The sequence below is a fragment of the Ranitomeya imitator genome, chromosome 4 (assembly GCF_032444005.1).
Source record: "Ranitomeya imitator isolate aRanImi1 chromosome 4, aRanImi1.pri, whole genome shotgun sequence".
Classification (NCBI taxonomy): Eukaryota; Metazoa; Chordata; class Amphibia; order Anura; family Dendrobatidae; genus Ranitomeya; species Ranitomeya imitator.
This window is the reverse complement of record NC_091285.1, coordinates 413,324,438-413,346,105: the sequence shown is the minus strand read 5'-3', so window position 1 is coordinate 413,346,105 and position 21,668 is coordinate 413,324,438. Positions and strand designations below refer to the sequence as shown.

At 44.8% G+C, this 21,668-nt stretch overlaps 1 protein-coding gene across 1 annotated transcript in view; it reads left to right on the top strand.

Moving 5' to 3' along the window:
* Positions 1-21,668, top strand: part of KCP (kielin cysteine rich BMP regulator) — a 176,799-nt gene that overhangs the window by 80,671 nt on the left and 74,460 nt on the right. Inside the window, exons 10-11 of the mRNA XM_069765428.1 lie at positions 17,487-17,583; positions 18,571-18,653. Coding sequence (XP_069621529.1) covers positions 17,487-17,583; positions 18,571-18,653 — 180 coding nt within the window. The remainder of the gene's footprint in view (positions 1-17,486; positions 17,584-18,570; positions 18,654-21,668) is intronic.

Sequence of the window (21,668 nt, the reverse complement as noted above, 5' to 3'; positions counted from 1 at the left end):
AAAAGTCGCCGACTTTTGGCTAAGTCGGGGTTTCATGAAACCCGATCCGACCCCTGTGCGGGGTCGGCCATGCGGTACGCGACTTTCGCGCCAAAGTCGCGTTTCAATGACGCGAAAAGCGCCATTTCTCAGCCAATGAAGGTAAACGCAGAGTGTGGGCAGCGTGATGACATAGGTCCTGGTCCCCACCATCTTAGAGAAGGGCATTGCAGTGATTGGCTTGCTGTCTGCGACGTCACAGGGGCTATAAAGAGGCGTTCCCGCCGACCGCCATCTTACTGCTGCTGATCTGAGCTTAGGGAGAGGTTGCTGCCGCTTTGTCAGAAGCAGGGATAGCGTTAGGCAGGGTCCATTAACCACAAAACCGCTTGTGCTGCAGCGATTTGCACTGTCCAACACCACCCTCGGTGTGCAGGGACAGTGGAAGTTTTTTTTTTTTTTTTTTTCCCCTCAGCGCTGTAGCTCATTGGGCTGCCCTAGAAGGCTCCCTGATAGCTGCATTGCTGTGTGTACGCCGCTGTGCAAACCAACTGCTTTTTTCAAAGCACAAATCCTCTTGTTCCTTCCTTTCTGCACAGCTATCTTTTTTGTTTGTCCACACTTTTTATTTCATTTGTGCATCAGTCCACTCCTTATTGCTGCCTGCCATACCTGGCTGAGATTACTGCAGGCAGGGAGATAGTAGCTGCCTGCCATACCTGGCTGAGATTACTGCAGGCAGGGAGATAGTAATTGTAGGACATTCCCTGTTTTTTTTTTTTTTTTTTTTTTGGTGGGAGATTAAGATTGGCAATTTGGCATTTCTGCTAGAGTGCCATCCCTGTGTGTGCCATCTCTCTCACATAGTGGGCCATAGAAAGCCTTTTCATTTTTCTGTATTTTTTTTTGTGGGGTGTATAAATTCTCCCTGATAAAAATACAGTGGGAGATTAATATTGGCCTTTGGGCTTGTGTGCCAGTCCTGAGTGTGCCATCTCTCTCACAAATAGTGGGCCATAGAAAGCCTATTTATTTTTTTTTTTGGTTTTATAAATTCTCCCTGAAAAAAAGGGAGATTAATATTGGCCTCTGGGCTTGTGTGCCAGTCCTGAGCGTGCCATCTGTGCCAGCCCTGAGCGTGCCATCTCTCTCACAAATAGTGGGCCATAGAAAGCCTATTTAATTTTTTTTTTTGTTTTATAAATTTTCCCTGAAAAAAGGGAGATTAATATTGGCCTCTGGGCTTGTGTGCCAGTTGTGAGCGTGCCATCTGTGCCAGTCCTGAGCGTGCCATCTCTCTCACAAATAGTGGGCCATAGAAAGCCTATTTAAATATTTTTTTGGTTTTATAAATTCTCCCAGAAAAAAAGGGAGATTAATATTGGCCTCTGGGCTTGTGTGCCAGTCCTGAGCGTGCCATCTGTGCCAGCCAGCCCTGAGCGTGCCATCTCTCTCACAAATAGTGGGCCATAGAAAGCCTATTTAATTTTTTTTTTTGTTTTATCAATTTTCCCTGAAAAAAGGGAGATTAATATTGGCCTCTGGGCTTGTGTGCCAGTTGTGAGCGTGCCATCTGTGCCAGTCCTGAGCGTGCCATCTCTCTCACAAATAGTGGGCCATAGAAAGCCTATTTAAATATTTTTTTGGTTTTATAAATTCTCCCAGAAAAAAAGGGAGATTAATATTGGCCTCTGGGCTTGTGTGCCAGTCCTGAGCGTGCCATCTGTGCCAGCCAGCCCTGAGCGTGCCATCTCTCTCACAAATAGTGGGCCATAGAAAGCCTATTTAATTTTTTTTTTTGTTTTATCAATTTTCCCTGAAAAAAGGGAGATTAATATTGGCCTCTGGGCTTGTGTGCCAGTTGTGAGCGTGCCATCTGTGCCAGTCCTGAGCGTGCCATCTCTCTCACAAATAGTGGGCCATAGAAAGCCTATTTAAATATTTTTTTGGTTTTATAAATTCTCCCAGAAAAAAAGGGAGATTAATATTGGCCTCTGGGCTTCTGTGCCAGTCCTGAGCGTGCCATCTGTGCCAGTCCTGAGCGTCCCATCTCTCTCACAAATAGTGGGCCATAGAAAGCCTATTTTATTTTTTTTTTGGGTTTTAGAAATTCTCCCTGAAAAAAGGGAGATTAATATTGGCCTCTGGGCTTGTGTGCCAGTTGTGAGCGTGCCATCTGTGCCAGTCCTGAGCGTGCCATCTCTCTCACAAATAGTGGGCCATAGAAAGCCTATTTAAATTTTTGTTTGGTTTTATAAATTCTCCCAGAAAAAAAGGGAGATTAATATTGGCCTCTGGGCTTCTGTGCCAGTCCTGAGCGTGCCATCTGTGCCAGTCCTGAGCGTCCCATCTCTCTCACAAATAGTGGGCCATAGAAAGCCTATTTTATTTTTTTTTTGGGTTTCAGAAATTCTCCCTGGAAAAAAAAAGGGAGATTAATATTGCCCTTTGGGCTTGTGTGCCAGTACTAAGCGTTCCATCTCTCTCTCTCTCTCAGTCAGTGGGCCATAGAACGCATATTTTTGGTTTTATTTGTTTTCTAAATTCTCCCTGAAAAAATCATTTTATTTTATTTGGTTTCTAAATTCTTCCTGATAAAATCATATTTTTTTTATTATTTTTATTTCTAAAGTCTCCCTGAAAAAAAAAAAAAAAAAACAACCAAAAAAACAGTGGGAGATTAATATTGGCCTTTCTGCTTGTGTGCCAGTCTTGACTCCTGGGTGTGCCATCTCTCTCTCTCTCTCTCTCTCTCTCTCTCTCTCTCCAATTGTGGTCCATAGAAAGCCTATATTTTTTTTCCTTGATTTGGGTTCTAAAATCTACCAGAGAAAATAACTACATCAATCATTGGTAGAAAAATATTGGCCTCTGGGCTTGTGTGCCACTCCTGATTCCTGTGTGCGTCATCTCTCACTCAGTGGCCCATAGAAAGCATATAGTTTGTTACATTTGTTTTCTAAATTCTCCCTGCAAAAATCTATTTTTTTTTTTTTGGGGGGTTTCTAAAGTGTTCCTGAAAAAAATAAAAATAAAAAAAAAATAATAGTGTGACATTAATATTAACATTTGTGCTTCAGTGACAGTCCTGCGTGTGGGGCATCTCTCTAATTTGCAGCCACCAAAAAAAGAGTGTGTAACATTGGGCCTGATTTTCGCTGTGGTCTCACCAACCTGTAAAGGGGTAGCTAAATCATACTGAAGTTATAGCTCACCGTGTAAGTTGTGTGACTGCAACAAATAACGTTAGTTTGGTTACGTTTTTAAAACAATGAGGAAGTCTAGTGGAAGAGGTCGTGGCCGGGGGCGTTCATTGTCAGCTGGTAATGAGGGTAGTGGTAGTGGTGGAGCATCAGGTGGTCGTGGGGGAAAAAATATTGCACCTAAGTCTGGAGCTGTGGAGCCAGGTTCGTCGTCCGGCTACACAAGGCCTCGAACGCTCCCTTTTCTGGGATTAGGAAAACCGCTTTTAAAGCCGGAGCAGCAAGAGCAAGTTTTGGCTTATCTTGCTGACTCAGCCTCTAGCTCTTTTGCCTCATCTCGTGAAACTGGTAAAAGTAAAAGCAGCGCGTCGTTAGTGGATGTTCACGGTCAGGGACAAGTCACTTCCTTGTCCTCTTCAGCAAAAACAACAACAGAGAAGAATGCAGCAGGCGACACAACGGGTTACTCCATGGAGCTCTTTACACATACCGTCCCTGGCTTAGAAAGTGAAGCAGTTAACAGTCCATGCCCATTACAAATTGAATCTGACATGGAGTGCACTGACGCACAGCCACAGCCAGACTACTATGCTGGTCCTTTGACTCAGACCACAACATTGCCCTCGCAGGGTGCTGATCAAGAATCAGACCCTGATGAGACTATGTTGCCCCATCACGAACGCTATACCACCGAACGACACGGTGACACAGACGAAGTTGCGCAGGAGGTACAAGAAGAGTTATTAGATGACCCAGTTCTTGACCCCGATTGGCAGCCATTGGGGGAACAGGGTGCAGGCGGCAGCAGTTCTGAAGCAGAGGAGGAGGAGGGGCCGCAGCAGGCATCAACATCGCCACAGGTTCCATCTGCCGGGCCCGTATCTTGCCCAAAACGCGTGGCAAAGCCAAAACCTGGTGGAGGACAGCGTGGCCATCCGGTTAAAGCTCAGTCTGCAATGCCTGAAAAGGTATCCGATGCTAGAAAGAGTGCAGTCTGGCATTTTTTTAAACAACATCCAATTGATCAGCGCAAAGTCATCTGTCAAAAATGTTCTACTTCCTTAAGCAGAGGTCAGAATCTGAAAAGTCTCAATACTAGTTGCATGCATAGACATTTAACCACCATGCATTTGAAAGCTTGGACTAACTACCAAACGTCCCTTAAGGTTGTTGCACCCTCGGCCAATGAAGCTAGTCATCAACGCAACATCCCTTCCGGCAGTGTAGGACCACCATTTAGCGCACCACCTGCTGTATCTGTGCAGGTATCTTTGCCAGGCCAAAGCAGTCAGGGTCAGGGAATCACCAGTTTCGTAGTAGGAAACACTGCATCTAGGGCACCGGCGGCAACAATACCATCTCCCACCGTCTCTCAGTCTGCCATGTCCACCGGCACCCCCGCTAGTTCCACGATCTCCAGCTCTCCAGTCCAGCTCACCCTACATGAGACTATGGTTAGAAAAAGGAAATACTTAGCCTCGCATCCGCGTACACAGGGTTTGAACGCCCACATAGCTAGACTAATCTCGTTAGAGATGATGCCCTACCGGTTAGTTGAAAGCGAAGCTTTCAAAGACCTGATGGACTACGCTGTACCACGCTACGAGCTACCCAGTCGACACTTTTTTTCCAGAAAAGCCATCCCAGCCCTCCACCAGCATGTTAAAGAGCGCATCGTCCATGCACTCAGGCAATCTGTGAGCACAAAGGTGCACCTGACAACAGATGCATGGACCAGTAGGCATGGCCAGGGACGTTACGTGTCCATCACGGCACACTGGGTAAATGTGGTGGATTCAGGGTCCACAGGGGACAGCAAGTTTGGGACAGTTCTGCCTAGCCCACGGTCTAGTAAACAGTTGTCTGTAGCCGTTCGCACCCCCTCCTCCTCCTCCTCCTCGTCCTCCTGCAGAAGCAAGAGCTCGTCCACAGACCGCAGTCGCACAAACACTCCATCCGCACCTGCCACTGTTGCACACCAGGTCTCCCATTATGGGGCAGCTACTGGCATACGTCAGCAGGCTGTATTGGCTATGAAGTGTTTGGGCGACAATAGACACACCGCGGAAGTTCTGTCCGAGTTCTTGCAGCAAGAAACGCAGTCGTGGCTGGGCACTGTAGATCTTGAGGCAGGCAAGGTAGTGAGTGATAACGGAAGGAATTTCATGGCTGCCATCTCCCTTTCCCAACTGAAACACATTCCTTGCCTGGCTCACACCTTAAACCTGGTGGTGCAGTGCTTCCTGAAAAGTTATCCGGGGTTATCCGACCTGCTCCTCAAAGTGCGTGGACTTTGCGCACATATCCGCCGTTCGCCTGTACACTCCAGCCGTATGCAGACCTATCAGCGTTCTTTGAACCTTCCCCAGCATCGCCTAATCATAGACGTTGCAACAAGGTGGAACTCAACACTGCACATGCTTCAGAGACTGTGCGAACAGAGGCGGGCTGTTATGTTTTTGTGGGAGGATACACATACACGGGCAGGCAGTAGGATGGCAGACATGGAGTTGTCAGGTGTGCAGTGGTCGAAGATTCAAGACATGTGTCAAGTCCTTCAGTGTTTTGAGGAATGCACACGGCTGGTTAGTGCAGACAACGCCATAATAAGCATGAGCATCCCCCTAATGCGTCTGCTGATGCAAAGTTTGACGCACATAAAGGATCAGGCGTCTGCACCAGAGGAAGAGGAAAGCCTTGATGACAGTCAGCGATTGTCTGGTCAGGGCAGTGTACATGACGAGGTACCGGGCGAAGAGGAGGTGGAGGATGAGGAGGATGATGGGGATGAGTATATTTTTAATGAGGAAGCTTTCCCGGGGGCACGGGAAATTGGTGGCGTGGCAAGGCCGGGTTCTGGTTTTTTGAGGGACACAAGTGACGTAGATTTGCCTGCAACTGCCCCTCAACCAAGCACAACCGCAGATTTGACAACGGGAACTTTGGCCCACATGGCGGATTATGCCTTGCGTATCCTCAAAAGGGACACACGCATTACAAAAATGATGAACGATGACGATTACTGGTTGGCCTGCCTCCTTGATCCTCGCTATAAAGGCAAATTGCAAAATATTATGCCACATGAGAACTTGGAACTAATATTAGCAACAAAACAATCAACTCTTGTTGACCGTTTGCTTCTGGCATTCCCTGCACACAGCGCCCGTGATCGTTCTCACACGAGCTCCAGGGGCCAGCAGACCAGAGGTGTTAGAGGGGCAGAAATCAGAAGTGGCGTTGGACAGAGGGGTTTTCTGACCAGGTTGTGGAGTGATTTTTCTATGACCGCAGACAGGACAGGTACTGCAGCATCAATTCAAAGTGACAGGAGACAACATTTGTCCAGTATGGTTACAAACTATTTTTCATCCCTTATCGACGTTCTCCCTCAACCGTCATTCCCATTTGATTACTGGGCATCCAAATTAGACACCTGGCCAGAATTGGCAGAATATGCATTGCAGGAGCTTGCTTGCCCGGCAGCTAGTGTCCTATCAGAAAGAGTATTCAGTGCTGCAGGTTCAATACTAACAGAAAAAAGGACTCGTCTGGCTACCCAAAATGTAGATGATCTAACCTTCATTAAAATGAACCACAACTGGATTTCAAAATCTTTTGCCCCACCCTGCCCGGCTGACACCTAGCTTTCCTATGAAAAGGTCTTGCCTGTGGACTATTCTGAATGACTTTTCCAATCTCGTAATTTTCTTCACCTGATTGTCCAGCATACGACATGTTTCCACCTCACGAAATGGCCAAACTCCCCACACGGGGCCGTGCTATCGCCACTTTGCGCTTGGACCCTTGAGAGTGCTGTTTGTCTGAAGAGGTGGGTGTGGCCGCTTTTGGTCGACGGCACTGCCACTGGGTCCCTCATAGTACAATAAAGTGTCTCTGGCGGTGGTGGTGCGCACCCAACGTCAGACACACCGTTGTAATATGAGGGGCCCTGTGCCTGTACCGCCGGCCACAAGACAGTTCCCCCCCCCAGCTCAAACAGTGCTCTACCACTAGCAAAATTATCTCTCACAGCTTCACCAATGTGTAGTCTAGCCGCTGACATCCTTCAATGCCTGGCACTGACAATACCATTGTTTTGACATTTTTGTTATGTTAGGCCTTCGAAGCCTGTCTGCGGTCCCTTCTTTCTACAACTACTACACTGACCAGGCCACTGCTGGCCGTGTTACCCTGGAACCAATTTAAAAGTGCCTACAGTCAGCCCAATTTTGTTATGTTAGGCCTTCGAAGACTGTCTGCCGTCACTCCTTCCACTAGACTTCCACTGACCATACACTGCTGCCCATGTACCCCTGGAACCAATTTAAAGTGCCTACAGCCAGCCCAATTTTGTTATGTTAGGCCTTCGAAGCCTGTCTGCGGTCACTCCTTCCACTAGACTTCCACTGACCAGACCACTGCTGCCCGTGTACCCCTGGAACCAATTTAAAAGTGCCTACAGCCAGCCCAAGTTTGTTATGTTAGGCCTTGGAAGCCTGTCTGCGGTCACTCCTTCCACTAGACTTCCACTGACCAGACCACTGCTGCCCGTGTACCCCTGGAACCAATTTAAAAGTGCCTACAGCCAGCCCAAGTTTGTTATGTTAGGCCTTGGAAGCCTGTCTGCGGTCACTCCTTCCACTAGACTTCCACTGACCAGACCACTGCTGCCCGTGTACCCCTGGAACCAATTTAAAAGTGCCTACAGCCAGCCCAAGTTTGTTATGTTAGGCCTTCTAAGCCTGTCTGCGGTCCATTCTTTCAACTACTACTACACTGACCAGGTCACTGCTGCCCGTGTACCCCTGGAACCAATTTAAAATTGCCTACAGCCAGCCCAATTTTTTTATTTTAGGCCTTCGATGCCTGTCTGCGGTCCATTCTTTCAACTACTACTACACTGACCAGGTCACTGCTGTCCGTGTACCCCTGGAACCAATTTAAAATTGCCTACAGCCATGTGTTATTATTTTAGGCCTTCGATGCCTGTCTGCGGTCACTCCTTCCACTAGGCCTCCACTGACCACACCACTGCTGTCCGTGTACCCCTGGAACCAATTTAAAATTGCCTACAGCCAGCCCAATTTTTTTATTTTAGGCCTTCGATGCCTGTCTGCGGTCCATTCTTTCAACTACTACTACACTGACCAGGTCACTGCTGCCCGTGTACCCCTGGAACCAATTTAAAATTGCCTACAGCCATGTGTTATTATTTTAGGCATTCGATGCCTGTCTGCGGTCCATTTTTTCAACTACTACTACACTGACCAGGTCACTGCTGCCCGTATACCCCTGGAACCAATTTAAAATTGCCTACAGCCATGTGTTATTATTTTAGGCCTTCGATGCCTGTCTGCGGTCACTCCTTCCACTAGGCCTCCACTGACCACACCACTGCTGTCCGTGTACCCCTGGAACCAATTTAAAATTGCCTACAGCCATGTGTTATTATTTTAGGCCTTCGATGCCTGTCTGCGGTCACTCCTTCCACTAGGCCTCCACTGACCACACCACTGCTGCCCGTGTACCCCTGGAACCAATTTAAAATTGCCTACAGCCAGCCCAATTTTTTTATTTTAGGCCTTCGATGCCTGTCTGCGGTCCATTCTTTCAACTACTACTACACTGACCAGGTCACTGCTGTCCGTGTACCCCTGGAACCAATTTAAAATTGCCTACAGCCATGTGTTATTATTTTAGGCCTTCGATGCCTGTCTGCGGTCACTCCTTCCACTAGGCCTCCACTGACCACACCACTGCTGTCCGTGTACCCCTGGAACCAATTTAAAATTGCCTACAGCCATGTGTTATTATTTTAGGCCTTCGATGCCTGTCTGCGGTCACTCCTTCCACTAGGCCTCCACTGACCACACCACTGCTGCCCGTGTACCCCTGGAACCAATTTAAAATTGCCTACAGCCAGCCCAATTTTTTTATTTTAGGCCTTCGATGCCTGTCTGCGGTCCATTCTTTCAACTACTACTACACTGACCAGGTCACTGCTGTCCGTGTACCCCTGGAACCAATTTAAAATTGCCTACAGCCATGTGTTATTATTTTAGGCCTTCGATGCCTGTCTGCGGTCACTCCTTCCACTAGGCCTCCACTGACCACACCACTGCTGTCCGTGTACCCCTGGAACCAATTTAAAATTGCCTACAGCCATGTGTTATTATTTTAGGCCTTCGATGCCTGTCTGCGGTCACTCCTTCCACTAGGCCTCCACTGACCACACCACTGCTGCCCGTGTACCCCTGGAACCAATTTAAAATTGCCTACAGCCAGCCCAATTTTTTTATTTTAGGCCTTCGATGCCTGTCTGCGGTCCATTCTTTCAACTACTACTACACTGACCAGGGCACTGCTGGCCGTGTACCCCTGGAACCAACATCAGAAAATATAAAAATAAGTATTTTGCTTATAAAAAAGAAAATACTGGTGAGATATCAAATGCAGACATTTTAACATTAAAAACAAACACACAACTCTAATCTGGTACAGTACTAAAAATGGCCACCAGCTACAATTACTTTCTCCTGCAAGTAGTTAACTGAAAGTTTTTTTAAATTGAAAACACACATATGGCATCCACCGAGTGTTGTCCTGTCGCGTCTTCTTTATATTATTGCCGAGAAGATGCAAAATAATGAAAATAATAAAATCATTAATTACCAAAATAATAGAGAAAGTCAACACCACATTGCAAATAAACATTCATTCCAAATAAAGAAGCAGGGCGCGTCCGAGGGTGAGTATATACCTAATAAGAATCTAATCACCCTCGGACGCGCAATGCTTATTTCCAACAGCCTTCCTTCCTAAGAATCAGCCCTTCCGTCGTGTAGAGAGACGTTGTGTTACACTCCAAGGTGTTCCCCAGGTTGCCTTTCCTGAGCTTCGATCTTCCGGCTCTCGTTTAGTAGTTCTTGGAAACTACTCTGCATTAGGCCTTCAAATTGGGTATGGGGTGTAGAGAGATGGTGTGTTCCACTCCAAGGTGTTCCCCAGGTTGCCTTTCCTGAGCTTCGATCTTCCGGCTCTCGTTTAGTAGTTGTTGGAAACTACGCTGCATTAGGCCTTCAAATTGGGTATGGGGTGTAGCGAGAGGGTGTGTTACACTCCAAGGTGTTCCCCAGGTTGCCTTTCCTGAGCTTCGATCTTCCGGCTCTCGTTTAGTAGTTCTTGGAAACTACACTGCATTAGGCCTTCAAATTGGGTATGGGGTGTAGAGAGAGGGTGTGTTACACTCCAAGGTGTTCCCCAGGTTGCCTTTCCTGAGCTTCGATATTCCGGCTCTCGTTTAGTAGTTGTCGGAAACTACGCTGCATTAGGCCTACAAATTGGGTATGGGGCGTAGAGAGAGGGTGTGTTACACTCCAAGGTGTTCCCCAGGTTGCCTTTCCTGAGCTTCGATATTCCGGCTCTCGTTTAGTAGTTGTCGGAAACTACGCTGCATTAGGCCTACAAATTGGGTATGGGGTGTAGAGAGAGGGTGTGTTACACTCCAAGGTGTTCCCCAGGTTGCCTTTCCTGAGCTTCGATCTTCATGCTCTCGTTTAGTAGTTGTCGGAAACTACGCTGCATTAGGCCTACAAATTGGGTATGGGGTGTAGAGAGAGGGTTTGTTACACTCCAAGGTGTTCCCCAGGTTGCCTTTCCTGAGCTTCGATCTTCCGGCTCTCGTTTAGTAGTTGTTGGAAACTACGCTGCATTAGGCCTTCAAATTGGGTATGGGGTGTAGCGAGAGGGTGTGTTACACTCCAAGGTGTTCCCCAGGTTGCCTTTCCTGAGCTTCGATCTTCCGGCTCTCGTTTAGTAGTTCTTGGAAACTACACTGCATTAGGCCTTCAAATTGGGTATGGGGTGTAGAGAGAGGGTGTGTTACACTCTAAGGTGTTCCCCAGGTTTCCTTGCCATTGCTTCGGTCTTCCGACTCTCGTTTAGTAGTTGTAGAAAAGTACACTGCATTAGGCCATACAAAATGGGTATGGGGTGGAGAGAGATGGTGTGTTACACTCCAAGGTGTTCCCCAGGTTGCCTTTCCTGAGCTTCTATCTTCAGGCTCTCATTAAATTGTGGTTAAATGGAACAACTGCATTTGGCGTACTAGTTGGTTTGGGGCCTACTATCGGTGTCTGCCACTCCTTGCTGTTCTCCTCCACTGAACAAAGCTGTGCCGCCTGTTTACTACGGTTGCCAATTTTGAACTGCATTTCGACTACTTACTGATTTGGCCCTACTCTCTGTGTCAGCCTCTCATTCCAGTTGTCCTCCACTGCAATGCCCCCTGGTTATTCCTGTGTTACCAATTTTGAACTGCATTTAGCCCACTTTCTTCTTTGGGCCTATATCTGTGTTTCCACTTCATCGTGCCCATTGCCCAGCCAGTGATAGATGAGTCTGCTGGTACATTGACCCATAAGGCAACATTCCCCGTGCACGCTACACAACAACATTGTGACCCTGCTGAAAGTCAGGTTGCTCTTCCCGCATACCATACCACCTTACACGGGGACAAAGAGGAAGGTGCAGATGAAAGTGCAGGTTCCTTCATCAGGTGGGGGGAGGAATACTAGTTGGCGACGTCACTGGCACAGGGCCTCTCATAGTACGCAAAAGTGTTGCTGCCGGTGGGAGGCGCCCCCGCCGTGCAAACACACCGCTGTACTTTGAGGGGCCCTGTGCCAGTGCCAATGCCAACGAGTGGGCCCCCCCTGCTTGCTCAGGTTCACAGCACTTGCAAAGTTGAAATACTTACCTCTCCCTGCTCCACTGCCGTGACGTGGTCCAGATTTCCTGGGCCCACTAATTACTTGAACCAGCCCTACCCCCCACAACTTTAGCCAAATGACCCCCAATTTCAAATGCCTTCCAATTATTATAAGGTAAATTACGCTTGACAAGCTTCATTAAGAAGAATGGATGGTTTTGACATTAAAATGGCCACTCTAGGTGTTTTCCTGGCCCCCACTCACTGCCGACTATGCTGCCCCATTGACTTGCATTGGGTTTCGTGTTTCGGTCGATCCCGACTTTACGTCATAATCGGCCGATTTCACTCGACCCGACTTTGGACATAGTCGGGTTTCGCAAAACCCGGCTCGACTCTAAAAAGGTCAAGGTCGCTCAACTCTAGTCGCAAGGGCTTGGCCATCTAGTGGACAAGGCTGTCCAGTGGGTGCGTCCATCTAGTGAACAAGGCTGCCCAATGGGTGTGTCCATCTAGTGGACAAGGCTGTCCAGTGGGTGTATGCATCTAGTGGGCATACCCACTAGACATCTTCTGCTTTGGAGTATGCATATCACTTTCATCACCGCGCTTCCTGACTCAGAAACCGGCGAATCCTCGCAGCGCACAATACATGAGCTGGGGGGGGTTTATAAGTCTGCAGTCACACAAAGTGTCTGCAGACTTATCATTTTAGACCTGACAACCACTAGAAGTGCAGTGTTATGTCTTAAAGCATGGATTCTATGTGGATTTACTATCCAGACTATTGCCCCTATCCAATGCAGGTGATGCTTTTCTCAACCAGTGGGAAGCAACCCAAAAAATCTTCTAGAAGAGGTTTCCTGTATGGCGCTGTCCCCAATTAAATTGAATCTTGGTAACAATAAAAAAAATGCCTATATTATTTGTAATGGTATTTACAATCTAATGTGTTTAAGTCCTGGAGTAGGAGAATAAGGGCATTTGGGGCTTATAAAATAAAAATGGTGTTACAATCATAATGACAATATATTTTATACTTTATGAGCATAGGATTTTGGATATGTATAAATGAAGAAAAATGACTTAAAGTAAACTGTAAGATCAACAACACGTTACTGAGATTGAGTCACTGAAAATGCTGGCCATGTCTTCACTGATATGTCATTATTACATACAGTGCCTTGCGAAAGTATTCGGCTCCCTGGAACTTTTCAACCTTTTCCCACATATCATGCTTCAAACATAAAGGTGCCAAATGTAAATTTTTGGTGAAGAATCAACAACAAGTGGACCACAATTGTGAAATTGAACGAAATTTATTGGTTATTTTAAATTTTTGTGGAAATTCAAAAACTGAAAAGTAGGGCGTGCAATATTATTCGGCCCCTTTACTTTCAGTGCAGCAAACTCACTCCAGAAGTTCCTTGTGAATGATCCAATGTTGTCCTATATGCCTAATGATGATAATCCACCTGTGTGTAATCAAGTCTCCGTATAAATGCACCTGCTCTGTGATAGTCTCAGGGTTCTGTTTGAAGCACAGAGAGCATCATAAAGACCAAGGAACACAACAGGCAGGTCTGTGATACTGTTGTGGAGAAGTTTAAAGCCGGATTTGGATACAAAATGATTTCCAAAGCGATCATATTGAAATGGAAGGAGTATCATACCACTGCAAATCTACCAAGACCCAGTCATCCCTCTAAACTTTCATCTCAAACAAGGAGAAGACTGATCAGAGATGCAGCCAAGAGGCCCCTGATCACTCTGGATGAACTGCAGAGATCTACAGCTGAGGTGGGACAGTCTGTCCATAGGACAACAATCAGTCGTACACTGCACAAATCTTGCCTTTATGGAAGAGTGGCAAGAAGAAAGCCATTTCTCAAAGATATCCATAAAAAGTGTTGTTTAAAATTTGCAACAAGTCACCTGGAAGACACACCAAACATGTGGAAGAAGGTGCTACGGTCAGATGAAACCAAAATAGAACTTTTTTGCAACAATGGCAAATGATATGTTTGGCGTAAAGGCAGCAGAGCTCATCACCCTGAACACACCATCCCCACTGTCAAACATGGTGGTGGCAGCATCATGGTTTGGGCCTGCTTTTCTTCAGCAGGGACAGGGAAGATGCTTAAAATTTATGAGAACATGGATGTAGCCAAATACAGGACCATTCTTGAAGAAAACCTGTTGGAGTCTGCAAAAGACCTGAGACTGGGATGGAGATTTGTCTTCCAACAAGACAATGATCCCAAACATAAAGCAAACTCTACAATGGAATGGTTCACAAATAAACGTATCCAGGTGTTAGAATGGCCAAGTCAAAGTCCAGACCTCAGTCTAATCGAGAATCTGTGGAAAGAGCTGATAACCGCTGTTCACAAACGATCTCCATCAAACCTCACTGAGCTCGAGCTGTTTGCCAAGGAAGAATGGGCAAGAATTTCAGTCTCTCAGTGTACAAAACTGATAGAGACATACCCCAAGCGACTTGCAGCTGTTATCGCAGCAAAAGGTGGTGCAACAAAGTATTAAGTTAAAGGGGTTTTTGATTTTCCACAAAAATTTAAAGTAACCTATAACTTTCGTTTAACTTCATAATTATGTTTCACTTGTTGTTGATTCTTCACCAAAAATTTACATTTGGTATCTTCATGTTTAAAGCATGATATGTGGGAAAAAGTTGAAAAGTTCCAGAGAGCCGAATACTTTCGCAAGGCAATGTATGTAGAGAATGTAATGTGAATGCGTGTTGTAGTACCAGTCAATAAATTCCAGGTCGTATTACAGTTTTTCTGTTAGGAGTGTAGTATTACATATGTCATAGTTTTCCTGGACTCTAAAACTGTAAGTGTGTTATATGCTGTAATAACCATCGGGTTTGAAATGCGTGAGCGTTAAAGAAACATCTGTGTGGACTACTAATTATAAAGTCAGGTGCTGGATTGCATATAAACCTACAGAGTCTTGTTATTGCATTGGTCAACTGCTCACGATCAGCGAGTGTTTAGTTTTCTTTTTGTGCTGGGTTGAATAAAATTTTGATTAATTACCATTATGATTACCACATTGTTATACCTAAGTACTGTTCCAGTCCTTAACCATAAGTATAGCTTTTAGAAAACAAATAAACCAATTCAATGACTTTATAATCTATGGCGATTGTCTGCAAATTCTATGAAACATATGGTATATTTAGTGTGCTTAAAGTACAGTTGGATAGGTATCAGTAATATCAGTCATGGCTGAAAGTGTTAACATTCTTGAAATTGTTCCAGAAAATGAAGTGTTTCTGCCATAAAATTATTGCAATTACACATATTTTGTTATGCATATGTTTATTTTCTTTGTGTGTATTGGAACAACACAAAAACAGAAGGAAAGAAGGCAAAATGGACATAATTTCACAAAAAAAAAAAAAAATCGGCCAGACAAAATTGTTGGCACCCTCAGCTTAATATTTCGTTGCACACCCGTCAGAATAAATAACTGCAATCAATCGCTTATTGCACCTCTCAACTAGAATTTTGGGCTACTCTTTATTTGCAAACTGCTCTCATATGTGAAGGGTGCCTTCTCCTGACAGCAATTTTAAGATCTCTCCACAGATGTGCAATGGGATTTAGATCTGGACTCATTTCTGGTCACTTCAGAACTCTCCAACGCTTTGTTTCCATCCATTTCTGGGAGCTTCTTGAAGTATCTTTGGGGTCATTGTCCTGCTGGAAGACCAAGGACCTATTACACAAACTCAACTTTCTGACACTGGGCATTACATTGAGACCCAAAATTCTTTGGTAATCTTTATATATCATAATGCCTTGTACACAGTCAAGGCACCCAGTGCCAGAGACAGAAAAAGATGTATCACTATAGGGACTGTGTTCTTTTCTTTGTAGGCCTCATTCAGTTTTCGGTAAACAGTAAAATGATGTGCTTTACCAAAAAGACTTCTCTTGGTCCCATCTGTCCATAAGATGCTTTTGCAGAAGGATTTTGACTTACTCATGTACATTTTTGGCAAACTGCAGTCTAGTTTTTTTATGTCTCTGTGTCAGCACTGGGGTCCTCCTGGGTCTCCTGCCATAGCGTTTCATTTCATTCAAATGACTACAAATAGTTTGCGTTAACACTGATGAATCCTGAGCCTGCAGGACAGCTTGAATATATTTGGCCCTTGATTGAGGCTGGTTATCTATCATCCAAACTATCCTGTGTTACAACCATTCATCAATTTTTCGCTGCAATCCACATGCAGGGAGATTAGCTACAGTGCTATGAGTTGTAAACTTCTTGATTATGTTGCTCACAGTGGACATAGGAACATCAAGATCTCTGGAGATGTACTTGTAATCTTGAGATTGTTGATATTGTTCAACAATTTTGGTTCTAAAGTCCTCAGACCATTTTCAAGGGTGCTAACACTTACGACCATGACTGTATGTTCCCTGTGCGCAGTAAAATACTTACCAGTGGCCATCTTTTACTGTTTCTAGTGATGCTCTAGTCCCTCTCCACCATCTTGTGACTGCAGCTCTAGCTGGCCAGAAGTCACTACCAACTGTTACTTTCTATCGTTCTGAGTCTTATAGACTTACGTTGAGACATGACTTCCGTTGTGCCAATATGACAAGTCACAACTCTGCTCACGTGGTGCATAAAAGGACTAGAGCGGAGCTGGGACTAGCAGAAGATGGTGATCGGTAAGTATTTGACTACACATAGGAAATGTACATTAGTGTTATCTATATGATGAGAAATATAAAAAATACTCTGGAGTGGTACTTTTAAAGGATCAAACTTTAATGATGGCTTTCTTTTTTATAAAGGCACATTAGAAGAAAAAGGAGACATACTGTAGAGTATACAAACACCAGGAGAAAGAACAGGATAGATACAGTATAAAGTTACAGATATAAATAGGAAAAGACCAGTGTAGAGTATACTGTTGTAAATAGAGCTGATAGACGGGTTCAGATAGCAGAGAAATAGGACAGATTCGTGGATACATGGGCAAAAAAGTAACGGCGACGTATTTACAAACATATATTATAAAAAGAGACTCTACAGCCACAATTATGAAAATTAACATGAGACTTCATGTCTACAATGAGCAGAAGGACTACTTAGAAGCTAAAAGTTTCTATAGATTAATATTACAATCACATACAATACCATGCAGTCGTTTAGACTTCTAGTTTTCTTTATTATATATTTCATTTTTTTGCCATAGATAAAATCTGCATGAATGAACCACGTCTAGGTAAAATTGTTTACGGTCCCTCAGTGGTTAGCACTGCATCCTTGCGGTGCTGGAGTCCTGGGTTCAAATCCCATCAAGGACAAAATCTGTAAGAAGTTTGTATGTTCTCCCCGTGTTTACGTGGGTTTCCTCCCACACTCAGAAGTCATACTGATAGGGAATTTAGATTGTGAGCCCCATTGGGGACAATGATGATGATGTCTGTAAAAGCGCTGTGGAATTAATAGCATTTTATAAGTGAGTAAAATAAATAAATTACCGTAAATAAATGCAAATAAATAAGAACGAAATACATAATATATACAAATATGTTTTTTGCTAGAATGGAACAGTCCAGTGTATGAGGGAGCGCTGCCCAGAAGTGACCTGTATAAAGAAGTACACCCCACCTGGACAATGCTGTGCTGCGTGCCAGCAAGGTGAGACTAAAGCCATCTCAGCCGACACTACCTGACAGCCGGTGGCTTTTCACTGGAAGAACAATGTGATTGGCAGTCTGAAAGATAATTAACAGTTTGCCTAAAAGGCAACAAATCCCTTAACTAAAGAACTAAAAATTAACTTTTATTATTAATTACTAAAGGAACAAGACTATTAGAAATCGCACAGAGTCACTTGGTGGACGCTAGCATACTAATAATGAAGTAATCTTCCGTCCTGTATCTAGTGCTAATGGTCCTACCTATATACTGTACTCATATCATTTCATTTAGGCATGTGGATCCAGGTGCGGCCGCTATCTATATCCTAAAAACTGCCCTGAGCCTCGACAACATGTTTCACCAGTACCACTGGCGTCATCAGGGGATTGAGGGGAGGCTAAAAGGTATATAGATATTATTAGTATGCTAATGTCCACCAAGTGAAACTGACTTTGTTCAATTTTTAATAGTCTTGTTCCTTTAGTAATTAATAATAAAAGTTAATTTTTTGGTCTTTAGTTAAGGAATTTGTTACCTTTTAGTCAAACTGTTAATTATATTTGATGCCCCACGCTGACCTTGGACAGCAATTTGTGTGTTTATGTAATGGCAGTCTGAAAGTGGACATGGGCAATCAACATCTCTCCCAACCATCAGTCGTCCGGCACCTGCCAAAACTGTTGATTTCGACTTTAGTCTAATGTGTATTGGGGTCTTAAATCCATATACAGCTATAGCAAATGGTCATCATGACTCACTGCTCGCCATGTTGATAACTTGTCACAAAAGGCTAGCTCATTTAAGAGAAGTAAGATACCTTAGCATTGCAGAAGCCATTGACCAATGTCAAGTTAGGTGTGAAATAACACGTTTTGTTTGTATAGTTCAATCACCAGTGCTGCCTTATCAGAGTCAAGGTAACCCCTTCTAGGTCTCTAGCAATCAATATTCATTATTCTTCATTTTCCACTGTATTGATTCCAGGATGTGAATATGAAGGCGTAGCTTACAGAGATGGAGACTACTTCCTTTCACAGAGCAATGCTTGTGTGAACTGTTCCTGTTTGGTGAGTGCCCAACGTAAGCCTTGTGACTATTGATCAATATACTGTGTTAGGACTAAGAGTGGAAAAAGAGACAAAGGTTGGAGAATATTAACAGATTGGAGCTCCAGCACTGAATAGCATCTCTCCTTAAAGCTCCCAGCCTAAGCATGAAGTTCTTTTGCCATGTCATGTTCTTGTTCTTAATAGCATGGATCTGCAGGTCACAATATAGGGAGTGAATGAGGCCACTGTGTAATGGGAATAGCTGAGAAGATAAGGGGTGTTGCTTGCTTAGTGCAGATTGCCTAACTAAAATTCTTTATAGCTTATACAGTGTCCATTGTCTAATAGGCAATTGCAAGAATTTTATGTTAGGTGAGGAATTACGAGGGTGCAGTAATGTAAGATATACGGATAGGAACCATTACAAATGCTTTCTTCTAATCCATACGTGACTTAAGCCATGATTATATATTGGGTGACGGTACATCACGATTCAGCACAAGCATCACACAAAGAGATCTACGGCAAAATGGAAGCATGGGGGCTCAGAGGATAACACTGCAGCCTTGCAGCGCTGGGGTCCTGGGTTCTAATCCCACCTTGAACAACATCTGCATGGAGTTTGTATGTTCTCCCCGTGTTTACGTGGGTTTCCTCCGGGTTCTCTGGTTTCCTTCCACATACCAAAGACCTACTGATAGGGAATTTAGATTGTGAGCTCCATCGGGGATAGCGATAATAATGTGTGCAAACTGTATGGCTATGTGCACACGTTGCGGATTGGGGTGCAGAATTTTCCACACAAAATCCACATCTGGCAGAAACTACAGATGCGGAATTAATGCGGATTTTCTGCGGTTTTTCCCACTGCGGATTTCTATAATGGAGGGGTGCAGAAACGCTGCAGTTCCGCACAAAAGATGTAGCATGCTACTTCTTTTTAATCCGCAGCGGATTCAGTGCGGATTTTTCCGCACCATTAGCACAGCTTTTTTTTCCCTATTGATTTACATTGTACTGTAAATCACTGAGCGGAACTGCAGTGTTTATGCACGGAAAAATCCGCTGCGGATCCGGACAAATTCCGCATCGTGTGCACACAGCCTAAAGCATTGCGGAATATGTTAGCGCTATATAAAAATAAAAGATTATTATTATTATTATTAAAATGGAAGTAAAATCACACGTTCACATAGTAGATTTCTCTTTTTAAAATTTATTTGATCCAGAGCTGCATTACATAGTACCATATTATCCCACCATAGAATGTATAAAGCTACACTCCCACGATGAGACCGTGGTGAGTTTTGACACTGCATATTTTCACTCCATCAAAACGAAGTATCTTACAGTGCCAGCAAAGTGAATGGGATTGATAACCAGCGTAAAGTTACCCAACACTTGTGAAGCCACATCTAGAATATGGGATCCAGTTTTGATCACTACATTTTTTCTTTTTTGAATAATGGCAAATATATGGATTAATTGCTGGGAGGCTTTGCAGCCATTCATTACAAGTGCTGTTCCATTTTTTCTAACTACATTTTAAAAAGGATATTCAGAAATTAGAGTCATTTCAAAGGCGGGCAACTAGATTATTACAAGAGATGGAAGGCCTCTCACATGATTTAATCTAGTAACAAAACCCCTCAGAAGTGTGCTGCGCCCCAGGGTCCTGGTCGTCGCAGTGGTATTGCTTTCCTCTTGGGGAGAGTGATGCTACGTTTGGAGGCAAAGAAGGATAACTGCATCCAGGTATCACAAACATGCAACACAGTTCACACTCCTGGCCACCAGGGGGAACTTCTGCTCCTATTTATTAGGTCACTCCCTATATATATATATATATATATATATATATATATATATATATATATATATCTGGTAGTCTTTAGGGAAAGTTAGTTAGTTCCAAATAGAAGTGAGTTCCTGACAGAGTTCCAGACAGGAGTTCTGGAGGGAGTTCCAGACAGTACTCTGAGGAGGACAGAAGATTAATGGAGCTGTGCATGCCCTCAGAGCTGCAGCTCCCAGAAAGAGACATTGAAAGGTAGAATTGTATTGCAGTGAGCATGAAAGAAGTCGAAGCAAAGGAGAGGATACCAGAAGGGGACCAGCCCGCTCAGGCTGCCTCCTTCTAAGGCACAAAATCCCGATAGCCGGAACACCGAGGGAGTAAGGACCTCTACGCCTTATTTCAGAGACCGGCAGGACAGCTAATTGCAGGTTACCTGTCCGCACCTACACCCAGGAGGCACGGTGAGACCTACAGAGCCGGGTTGTATAAGAGACCCTATAAACAGGCTCAAGTCACCAGTCATATGGGTTTTGTTCTATCCTATATGGGGGACAGAGAGAACGAAACACCACATCTGTGAGACCCTTATGTGAAGCCATAGGCAGTCAGGAACTGCACCACTGCAGTGCAAGGGAAGGCTACTGATTTCCACCTGGACAAGGGAACTCTGGACTTGCCTCCAAGCAGGCCGGACTCTGCCTGTCCTGTGATCTGGTACCCTGGACTGTGGATGCTGAAGTCTTCAGCAAAGGAAAAGAGACTGCAACCTTGTGTCCTCGTTCTTCTCTGCGCCTCTCACCATACCACCATCTACACACCTGGAAGCCCTGGGGACATACTTCACCTTTGGGAAGGTATACCATCTAGCTGCAATAACATCACCCCAGCGGACCTTTTAAAGCAGCGTCGGTCACCCTCACCGAATACCACAGGTGGCATCATAAACATAAACTTTTTCCCTTTAAAGACCTTTCCCTTTTATACGGACGTCCCAGGGCCATGGACCGGGTCAGCCACCGTGACATCCCCCAGTGAACATCGGACCCAGTACCGAGTATCCCATGGCCCTTGGGGGGCGATCCAAGTGCTCATTATGTACTCCAAAAGGGCCTGATTTTCTAGCACAGTCCAGGTTGTGGGATTCTGACTTGCAGAGCGGGATCCCACAACCCTCTGTGGCCTTTTTTGCTGTGAAAGAGTGAGGTCTGTGAGATCAACCTCTTTCCACTGATCCA